This window comes from Psammomys obesus, unplaced genomic scaffold (assembly GCF_907164565.1).
Source record: "Psammomys obesus unplaced genomic scaffold, mPsaObe1.curated_primary_1811, whole genome shotgun sequence".
Taxonomy (NCBI): domain Eukaryota; kingdom Metazoa; phylum Chordata; class Mammalia; order Rodentia; family Muridae; genus Psammomys; species Psammomys obesus.
The window spans coordinates 8,137,710-8,148,962 of NW_026596244.1; the positions used below are offsets into that span (position 1 = coordinate 8,137,710).

The 11,253-nt window shown below is 40.5% G+C and overlaps 1 protein-coding gene across 1 annotated transcript in view; it reads right to left on the reverse strand.

Moving 5' to 3' along the window:
* Positions 1–6,832, reverse strand: part of Rxfp1 (relaxin family peptide receptor 1) — a 101,641-nt gene extending 94,809 nt beyond the window's left edge. Inside the window, exon 1 of the mRNA XM_055596693.1 lies at positions 6,779–6,832. Within this exon, the coding sequence (XP_055452668.1) occupies positions 6,779–6,827 (49 nt within the window). The 5' untranslated portion in view covers positions 6,828–6,832. The remainder of the gene's footprint in view (positions 1–6,778) is intronic.
* Positions 6,833–11,253: the final 4,421 nt, after the last annotated feature.

Genomic DNA, 11,253 nt, shown 5'->3' on the forward strand with positions numbered 1-11,253 from the left:
TCTGGGTGTGGTGTGTGTGTATGTGTGAGTGTGTGCACGTGTGCGTGTGTTATATGTTTGTATGTGAGCGTGTGTATGTATATATGTGAGTATATGCATGTGTGTATGTGAGTGCATATGTGTATGCGTATCTTCATGCATGTGTGTGTACATGTGTGTGTATATATGTATACATGGGTATGTGTAACCTGTAAGCATGTGTCATGTAACTCTTCTAGACAAGTTTCATTCATGAGGAGGAAGTACTATGCAATGATGAGGTGAATAGCATTTGGGATCAGTTGAGGAGAACATCTCACTGTGGGTAGGAACTACAGTGAGATTAAGGAAAACAGTGACAAGTTAAGACAGAAAGGAGAAATCAACAAACACTAAAGGAACAAGAGGACACGTCTGGTCTTCTCAACACCCATATCTGGGCTGCCTGGAGGCGGGAAAGGAAGTGGACAAGCATACTTGACAGCCAGTAGCCTCCTTGTTGGGGAGAGCAGAGGAGCAACAGAACACACAGAAGAAACAAACTGAAGAGACCAGAGCCTCAGATAACAGCTAGGTTTTTAAGTGCCCATTTTTACCCCAATGCTTGCATCTCCAATGCAAGGACAGTCTTATCCTGTTTGGTGAACAAGAGGTCAGGTGTATTATAATGGATAGTTGACTACCAGTGTTGGGTTAACCAGTGTGGAAAGCCATGTCTTGTCAGAGCCTGCGGTGACTTTCCACAGCAGTGAGAATTCACTGCATGCTCCTCAAGCACCTTTTACTCCCTGCAGAAGAGAGAAAACCCTACCCTGTGTCTAGAAACTGGGCTGGGAAGGGAAAAAGAGGACCAGAGTGTGTTTAGGGTGATGCTGTGTGTCAGCAGGGTCTCTGTGTTCCTAACTGTGTGGTAGCAGATTCAGTGGGAAGGCAGGGAGGTGGCATTCTTTCTGTAGGGAGGAAAGGTCTGAGAGAGCTGAGATACTCAGCTCTTTAGTGCCTACCCTACCAGTGAACTGGGGAAAAACAGTGACTTGTTCCCTCAGGGAACTGGAGAACAGAGATTGTCATTTTCCATTGAAGGGCCTGGCTGCAAACACGGCATTGAGAAGGAGGGATCAGAACCTTCCTCAATGTTTGTGAGAAAGATTTGAAGTGTTTATTTGCCAGGCAGGTGCAACCATATTGGCCACATCATAACATTTGAGACTAGGATTTCGTTGGGTAACAAATTTAATAACTTTAGTCGATTATTTATATTTTTGGGCAACATTCTCCCCTTTCCTGTCCTGTATGACCTACGTATGTACCTGGAGAACCATGTTTAGAAGTGAGCCAAGATATTAAAGAGAAAGGGAAAGCCTTAATGTTGTCCCTTGTCAGCGATGTCGTTATCCTCTGACAGCCTTAACTTTTCTTCCAACTCAAAGAAGCTTACTTTTAGAAAACTGAAATGTTTTTTAAAAATATATGTAAGAAATTGCCTCAGGTAATAGCAGTTCACTTACAATTCAGGCTCCAGGCAACGAAAAGAGGAAACTTTCCATCATTTCTCCTTAAGTGAATTAAATGAGAGCCAAGGGAAAAGATGATTACAAGACTGCCGTATAGCTAGATGTCATAATCAGCAAAATCACTCATAGTTGTACAAACTCTAAGCTCTAGCGCTTCTGTGTCTCTAACAAAACATCAAATTACTTAAAATGTCAACTACCTTTTAAAAACAGCAAATCTCACTGTTGAAGAATATGCCAGGACCTCTGCTGTCCTTTTTTGTAGTTAGCTATGCTGGTGACATTTGGCTTTCACTGGGCACTTTGACAAAAGGTGGACCAGGGACTGAGTTTGGAAAGAGGGCTGAATGCTATTATGTAAATGCTGTAGTTCCTGAGGCAGGATTCAGGGAATCCTGGAAGATCCATGTGGACAGACAGGCAGAAAGGAACAGGTGCCACAGCCAGAGGCAGGGGAGCCAAACGGCCCAGAACAGTCAGTGAAAGAACTCTGAGAACCTCCTTCTCAATGAGGAAGTCTCACTGAGGTACATTCATTAACACAGAAATGTGAAGAAATAGGGACCTCAGTTAATTCAGATAAACACTGAAACAATTATAAACTGAAATTCATTTAACAAGGGGCACAATACGATAGAACACAACAGTTTAACTAGAAAATACCATTTTCTAACACGGAGTAGAAGAGGATGTTCTATATTGCCCTTTTTTTGTTACTTGATTGTATGTGTGTATGTGTGTGTGTGTGTGTGTGTGTGTGTGTGTATGTGTACAATGTTGGAGATCAAAACCTAAATCTGAAGCCTTTATAACTTGCTGTTGCATATTAGCAAAGAAGGAGAGGGCTCCTGGTGTCAAGATGGCCTCTGGGTGTTCTGACAGGGGAGTGCCTGGAGCTGTAGAACCGGACAGTAAGTGGTGGCTTTGGACCTCTCTAGTGATGGGACATCTGAGGATATGGTGCTAATGAGGGAGAATGTAGCCAAGGAGGAGGGAGCTGACCTAGGAACTAAGCTGAGATTCATTGGCATTTACTATAGGTTAAAAACAAAAGTGTTTTCTCTATATATAAATTGTTAACATATGTATCAGAGTCCATTCATTGTTGGTGTGCATTGACTGGTACATAGAGCCTTACACCATTCTGGAAGAAGAGACACGTGGTCAGTGAGGGTGGGTGTGTTTCACTGGCCTGGCCTTACCCTATGTGGTAGAAAACCTGCATTTCTTGTTTTGAGACCCTGGGCTGCTCAGATTCTGAAGTGAGTACTACCTAATTAGTGTGAAAGCACTCTGAGTCAGATCAGGGTGTCTGCAAAACACCTTATAATTCCAAGAAGTCATACTCTGCAGGCACAGTGCTGTTAAGGAGACAGACCTGGAGTCATATTTCTTTTGCAACACTCTTTAGGCCATAGAGCCCCGGATGTACTAGAGAGCAGTCCTTATTTTTTCTATTTTCCACTTTAAGGTAGGAACGACCTATAAGCTATGGGAACACAAGATGTTTGAGGACATTTAATATAGTTCCTCCTGTGTGGAAAGCTCTCAGTGGATGGAAAATATAAAAACTATCACCACAAAGCTAGAAATTAAGTTGTTTAAATGCTAACAGCACCTCCCCCAACTTTTTAAGTGAAAAGACTTAACTAAACTAGCCACCTCCAGGCACTTCAGTTCAGCAAGTTTGTTTTGATGTGTGAAACTACGCTCCAGTGCCTACGGGCTTCACAAGCATAATCTGTTACCTTTTATTCAGATGGTAACATAGTGGCACAGACTTACTAAGTTTTCTACCTAGTTGAAAAGTAAAAAAAAAAAAAAATGTGTGTCCAGATTCAGATTCAGAGTAAGGATAGCACAAAAGGGTAGCAACTGTTACACAGTTGACTTGGAACAGTGGATTTCTCATCTATGCATTGGCAAATTTATTCTCTCATAGTTGGACATGGGTCAGTGTGTCAGTATGCTGTCATTCAGCAAAGGCCATCAGCGAAGGACATCCACAGCCATATATAAGGCAACACAACACAACACAGCCCAGCACAACACAGACATTTTTTAATGACTTCCTCAAGCTTATGAATTTTGTAGGATGTCTGTCTTTCCCTTTCTTCTTTTCCTGTTGTGTTGCTAAGAAGTCATGTCAGTGACAGCTCCAGGGCAAGGCTCAGGCAGTCGAAGTTTCCGTGAGCTTCTGTAGCTGAGCCCTCAGCACTGGGGCCGTCCTTGGAAATTCTGAAGTGGATCTGGCTTGTTTCTGATGCCTTCTACTTCACTCTATCTTACCTGTTTTCTGACTACCTAAAGTATTATGTGAAATAATTATTTGTTTGATGACATTGTTTAATAAGCAAAACAACTCTGATAAGGATTTATGATATGACATATTCTGAGGATGTTTAAAAAAACTGTAAACCGATAGGAACTTGGGAAAATATCACAGTGGGGTCCCAAATGTCCTTTGTTTGGCTTCTTCTGGTGGCATAGCCTCACATGACTAAACTGGTATCAAACTACTGATTAACTTTGGTTTATTGTGACTCGCTGGATATGACTAGGGGACTGAAGGATAAAAGGCAAGCTCTTCTGAGCCTAGTTCAGCTTTTGGGTGCTACTGAACAGCAATTTGGGGCTAGCTTGCTGCGACCGCCACTCTGTCTCTGCAGAGCAAGGGGGAAGCTGTAGTCACACTTTATCCTTTCATGTGTTAACGTATCCGGCATTCAAGTGGACTTTTTGGTTAAAACACGGCCAATAGCTCTTTACATCTATAGGAGTTTTGCTGTTTCCAAGCCACCCTGGCTGAGTATGATCATTGTTCAGAGGAAAGAGCATGAATCCAAATCACTCAAATCCTGGCATTTATTAGTATGAGTCTTGTGACAAAGCACAAAATGTCCTTGGGTCTTGCCGAATTGCATCTGCATAATTGTTCCTGGGAAGATTTATTTATTTTTTTCCCTAGCTAACCTGAACATAAAGGTCCCAGGACGTAGATAGATATCTGATTGACATTTTAAAAACTAAGGTTCAAAATTGGTAAGTTAATTGCTGAGAATCATTGAGCCAGTACATAGCACCACAGCTGAACATGCTAGGATGGTGTCTTCCATGACATCACATTACCTTTCTGAAGTACCAAAGGTCAACACAACACAACACACTACAACACAGCACAACACAACAACCAATCTAGCCAAACAAAGCAAGGACAGCAAACAGAGCAAACAGCCCCCAGCTCAGGGCAGCAGTGCCCAGCAGGGAGCCTGGTCTTCTGTGTAAACCTTTACTGATGGCCTTTGCTGTGTGCACAGAAGTCCCTGCTTGGGTGCGGTTGAGTGATGGGGAAAAGGAGAGGTTGACTGAGGTTACTATGGGTTATTATTTTAGGTCCTCTGCAAAAGTTCCCCCAGTTGCTCATATAGTACTGGTAGCCATGAATCCCACATCCTCTCTGTCACCGTGTTGCCTTCATCCCCAGTGGAAAGCATGGAATGTTAAGAATTTGAGCTTGCAACTCTGCAACTACTTACAGTTTTCTTTTATCTTTTTTTTTTTAAACCTTGAGAGGACATAAATGCAAAAGGGTGGAGGTTCTGATATTGTTATCATCCTTATAACTTTCAATGTTTTGCTCGTGAAAAGAATTTACTGCTGTGTGGTAGTGGTGCACACCTTTAATTCCAGCATTCAGGAGGCATAGGCAGGCATATCTCTATGAGTTTGAGGTCAGCCTGGTCTACAGACTAAGTTCTAGGACTACCAAGGCTACAGAAAGAAACCATTTCTCAAAAAAAAAAAAAAAAAAGATAAAAGAATGCTAATATGGAGCATTTTTATAGCCTGGAATGTCTTCAGTACCACATTAGTCAAATTTACTTTTTAACCTGCTGTGAGTACCTTTATATCATTTTAAGTTCTTCAGACTAGAGCACCTGTTTTAGAAAAATTCATGGGGATCTCTCAGTCTATGCATTTCCTTGAGATTGATTAGGAAATGTTAAAATTGGCCATTAATTTCAAAGGGCTTTTGCTGCAAATGTCAAGATCTTAGGAACAGTGTGTGCATGTGTGTGTGTGTGTGTGTGTGTGTGTGTGTGTGTGTGATCCTGATACCTTAAGTACTGGGCTGTAATTAGAAAGATCCAGTCTTTTGATGGTGATGTGCAGTTTGAGTTTTCTTACTTAAAAGTGGGAATGTCATAATTTAGGTTGAGATAAAGAAACCTGATTAGAATATCCTCAGGGATTCCTAGTCATGTCTCTGGCTGTAAAACTGACTCAGTCTTTGACTATTTAGATTAGTTTTACTGTGGCCAGAAGAGAATGGGAGAAAAATCATTGCCAAAGTATAGTATATGCTATTAGAATTAAGAGGTTTAGGATGGAAGATTACCCTGAGAAACTCAGTAGAACAGCTTAGTATAGAGAAGACTTTTCCAGAATTTGAGAGACAGAAGAATCTAAGCATGCTTGCACTTTATGTCTGGTGATGCTTTCTTTCCTCCCCCATCCTAAGGTATTGAAGGGACTCAGAAACTGTCACTCTGAGCTGGGGTTGGATTGTTTCATTTTTCTAACAAACATAAGTGCTTTTTTTAATTAACTCAGACTGATGATTCAATGAGATATAATGAATAATAATAGCCCTCCCCCATTAATTTTAAACACAATTAAAAGAAAACATAGCTTCATACACAAAGGAAATTTGTCATTATAGGAAAAGCAAAATTACTTAATTTTTTTTGGTGTTTATATATATACATATATATATATATATGTATATATATTATTGCTTTATGCTTTTTCTTGTTTTTTCTTTCAAGGAGTAGTACAAAACCTGGCAAAAGGGTTACCTGGCTACGTGCTGGTGTGGATGCCCACCCCAGACAGCACATCACAGGTTGGCAAAGTGCCACAACCACACAGAAATGAGCAAATGCTAGCACCTCTCCAGAACAGCTCAACAGACGTGGTCCTTGGACAGAATTTACAGACTGCTTTTAAATATTAAAACAGTGCTTATCAATGATAAAAGTTGGCTCTTGTAAAGCATAGGGTTATAAAACATGTTAGTTTTGCTTAACTTTTGACTATGACAAAGATATTTCAATACAAATATCAGAAATATACAAAGAAGAATGATTCTAAAGTCAGATTACAATTCTATCAGAGCATGCATTTTAGCTTAAAAGCATATGAATGTAAGGAATGAACATTTGTACTTGTGACTATTTCACAAAACACTAAGGCACATAAAATTAGACGCTGAGCATACTCACAGTATTTTCCAATAATGAAGATGTAGAAGAAGAATGGACCAGATGTCATTTCCTTCTTTCTGAGCAACTGATTAATGAAAGATAAAATGTAGTCTTGGATAAAATGAGTCGCGCACAGCTCACGGTGGTTGTGCTATTTCTGTCCGCAGTCTTAGCAGCTATAAGGCAGCTCTCTCACTCTCTCTCTCTCCCTGTCCCTCCCTCATTCCCTCCCTTCCTTTATCCTTCTGCCCCTCCCTCTCTCCTCTCTTGATTCCCCTTTCTGAAAGTCTTACAATCTTTCTACACACAGACAAACACACACACATACACACACACAGAGCTAGCTGAGTGGCAAGGAAAAGTTTCTATTTCTGCTAAATATCTGGTCTCCACATACATGTATGAACATTGACAGAAGTCTGACCTGATCAAAGCCACGCTGTTAGAAATAAATTGAGCTGAGGTAAATCCTAGGCAAAATAACATTTCCCCCCTCTATGAATGCTTATGTGGTACAACTATAAAGCTGGAATTGAGGTGTGACTGCAGTGGGTTTTCAAATCTGCTTGGAAATTTGTGCAATAGATATAGCTCAAAAAATATAAAAATCAAATATCTCAAAATTTTTTTTGTGCTCCTGGATTTTTGTCATAACAGAGACCTTTACATGCTGTAGCAGAATAGTAAAGTCTTGCTGGGTCCAAAGCTTAGGGATTCTGACACTTTGGGGCTGGCAGCTGTTACCTGAACTTGGGTTTTCAGGAAGAAAATATCTGATCAGCAAGACAGCTTTGGGGCTATGCACAGGGCACAGAGCCTAGTGCACAAAAAGCAGCCATTTATGTGACAAGTTTTAATATGGCCTCCAGGGGAAGAAGAAAAGAATATTTCTATGAGCAGCATTTTTTCTAAGCCAGAGTATTCAACTCTTAGTTTTGATTTAGTAGTGTGTTTCTAGAAAGAATGGTTATCACAGTGACATAAGGCTTTGATAGAGGATGGGGAAATGAATGAGTAGAGGAAGTGTCAGCCAAGATGAAGTGTGCAAGAAGCTTGGGAACCTATGCTCTTGCAACTCCATACAAAATATAATGAGTGGACTTTAGAACACATGTAATATAAAAGAATGGGGTCAGATACTAGCAGCCAAAGGTTTAAGCAAGGATGAGGATGGGGGTAAGGGAATAATAGGGTTGTGTAAATCAAATTGAGAGTATATGAAGATTCTTTATGAAACCCACTATACTAGTTTGGAAGCTCATTAACATATAACCAAAAGCTGAGTGGTGGTGGCACATGCATTTAATTCCAGCATCTCGGCAGGAAGAGGCAGGTGGGTCTCTGAGTTTAAACAAAGAAAAACTACATGGATAAAAAAGCTTTCCCCAGAAGACATGAGTTTTCACAGAAAACCTCAGTGTTACCTGAGGCACAGGTTACCTCCTTATGAATGATTGGTGAGGAAGGCTCAAAGGCACTCAAAACAGTATAGGTTACTGCTATTGCTCTTGGTTTCCCACAGCAACTATATGATAAGACACTTTTGTTTGAAGACACCACACTTTGATTGTAGGACACAGAGAAACAGATCTTGAACTGACCAGGAACCTCTCTTCTTACTTCTTAGAACAACAGCCATGCAGGCTGCTAGGGAAGAAAAGGCATCATAGTCTTACCCGGATCCCTCCATGCGACAATGCTGACAGTGTGAAAAGAGGCGCTCATTGGTGCGGTAGAGGCAAGACTCTCTGAGAATAACCACCCACTCTTTTGATTACTTTGAAGTCTGTTAAACAGAAGGGAATCATGCCTGTACTGTAAACACAGTCAAAACTTATCATTTGGAGAGTCATAATTTTCTATGAAATAAATTACTTCTGCAGGGGAGGAAAGACATTAAGATAACTTTTTGGCCACTGTTTAGAAATAGGCTTCACATATTAAAGTCAGTGAAAAAATACTATTTTTAGACTCTTTTCTCTTCAGACATTGGAACAAGCTTCTTGGGTGCAAAATTGCCTCTTTTGAGAATCACTGGATTGTAGTCGTCTCTTGAATAATGTTTAGACATTGTTTTGTTTTTATTTTTCTGAGACAGGGTTTCTCTGTGTAGCTCCAGATGTCTCGGAACTCATTCCATAGACAGGTGTGGTGTAGAAGAATATTAATTGAGAACATGGCTGTTCTGGCAAGAGATCATGTCCAAAGACCTTCCAGTTATGTGTAATCTGGCTGGAATACAAACATGCCTTTAATCCAGGAGACAGAGGCCAACAGATCTGAGTTTAAGGCCAGCCTGGTATAGTGCAAGTATCAGGTAAAGAAAAGCTTAGGTCCAGGCATGGTGGTATATGCCTTTAATCTCAAACAATGAAGATGAAGATAGTTTGTAGAAGGAAGCACCCATGTTTGCAAGAGATGCTAATTGAGTGGCAGAAGAACTGACAAATCAGAGAAAGACTTGACAGAATAGGATACACCCAACTCTTAAAAGAAGAAAGCGGAAAGGGAAGGTACTTAGGGGCAATGCAGAGAGAGAGAGAGGAGGCAGTTTTACTGGGAGAGTTTAATAGAGAGAGGTTAAAGACAGAATGAGCTAAGGAGACAGAAAATTAGAGCAGATTGCTGGAGTAATTCAGAGGCACCGAAAGAGAAGCCAGATTGAATAAGTCAGCTGGGAAGAGGAGTTTGAACCAGAACAGCTGAATTGAACCATCCAGAGCTCAGAAAGAATAAGAAAGGGTAAGCTTATTAAGCAGTAAGTCTTAGAGGCTGAAAACATTCTAGGCCTAGGTTAGATTGTATGGAGGCTAGAATCCTCCAGGACTAGACCTAGGTTAAGCAGAGGGAGGCAGTAAGCCTTCGAGACAACAATTGAACCACAAACAGGTGAATTCTCTCTTCTCTTCCTGCCCATGCAGATCAATTATAAACATGCTTGAGTGGTTGGGGAGAATCCATGGTGCCACAGCCTCTGCATGGCTAAGCACTGTTCTGGTTTTCCACCCAGACTGGGTGCCAACTTAGGCTCATAGACCTATGATGCCCTTTCTGATCTCGGAACTTCTTTGTAAAGCTCATCAAAACACTCTGAGTAAAAGCTAAGCCCTGTGTTTGAAAATTACTCCTTGTAGTAACCCAGTTAATCAAGCCAGAAGAACATTTTTCCCAGCCACACTGACATCTGTAAGACCTTCGAGACCCTCTGACCTCTTTATCTCTCCTCACCTAAAAGTCACCATGCTCTTCTGCACCTATCAGTCACTACCTTGTTCGGCAGTAGAGAGAGCTGTTTTGTTAATGGTTTTTGATGGTAGACCTGGTTTTTCCCAGGGTAAGGAGCTTATGAAATCTCACTCAGAGTTTCACGGGATAGAGAGCTTCTCATAATAATTCACTAGCCACAAATTAAGTACATTAAGCACAACTCAAAGGCAAAAGAAGCATGTCCGTCAAATTGCTCATCCTGTGACTCCATTTCTATCATAGGTGACAGCTGCCAATCAGTCAAGACTCTTGAGATGCTCATTATTACTATTTCCACCCAAAGGCAATTTTAGCTGTCTTAATTTAGCATTAATTAAACAATTCCAAAATGAGATGACTTTTGGAGAATGATATTGATAGAATTGCTGAACACGCAATGTATGGAGTCATTAACGGATACAGGTATTCCCAGAAATGTTTTATGCAAAAGCCAAGCAAATTTGTTCTTGATGAAAAGTGGCCAGAAATATTATTTTTGCAGAAAATTACCCAGTAAGTGGTAAACCAAGTCCCAGTTCACGTATTGCCAAATGTCCCATTGAGGGACATAACAAAGAAGTAGAATTTAGTATCCCTCTGCAAAATTGATAGTATGAAATGGAAAAGGGTAGGGTTAAAAAGCACAGCTTCCTTTCCCTCTGTGTGCATATGGATGTGAACAGAATCACGTACCGATCTGTTATTTATCTACCCATCATTTTAAAGTAAATGAAAGTATATGATATTTGTTAAGTGCAAACTCTGTATAAACTTTAGTATTACTAGCTTTGTCTTAATTGATTCCCTCACACTCTTACTACAGGCTCATTCTACCTAAATTATGCTCATCTGATTCAAGACTGACAGCATAAAGCAGCAATATGGCATATTGGGTAAGAGTTTCCATCCAAGATGGGAGCTTTTAATCCCAGAAAAAATGGCTACGCGACGCTGTCAGCTATTATAGTTTCTAGTTTGATGTGGTGGTGCAAACGAAAGACGTTATCAGAAAGAAGAGTCTGTTTTTTTCTTTGAGACACCCTGCTATGAACTCGATTAGCTTTAAGAACATTATCCTGCTACCTCACGGCCTCCAGAGTGCTGGCATGGTGGACACCCACCACTATAATGGACCAAGAACATTGTCTTAGTTGTGTTTAATCATAAGCACAGTTTGCCTTTAGAACAGGGATGCCTAATAGAAATAAATGAGATCTATATATACAATATTAAGAGTTTTTACAACC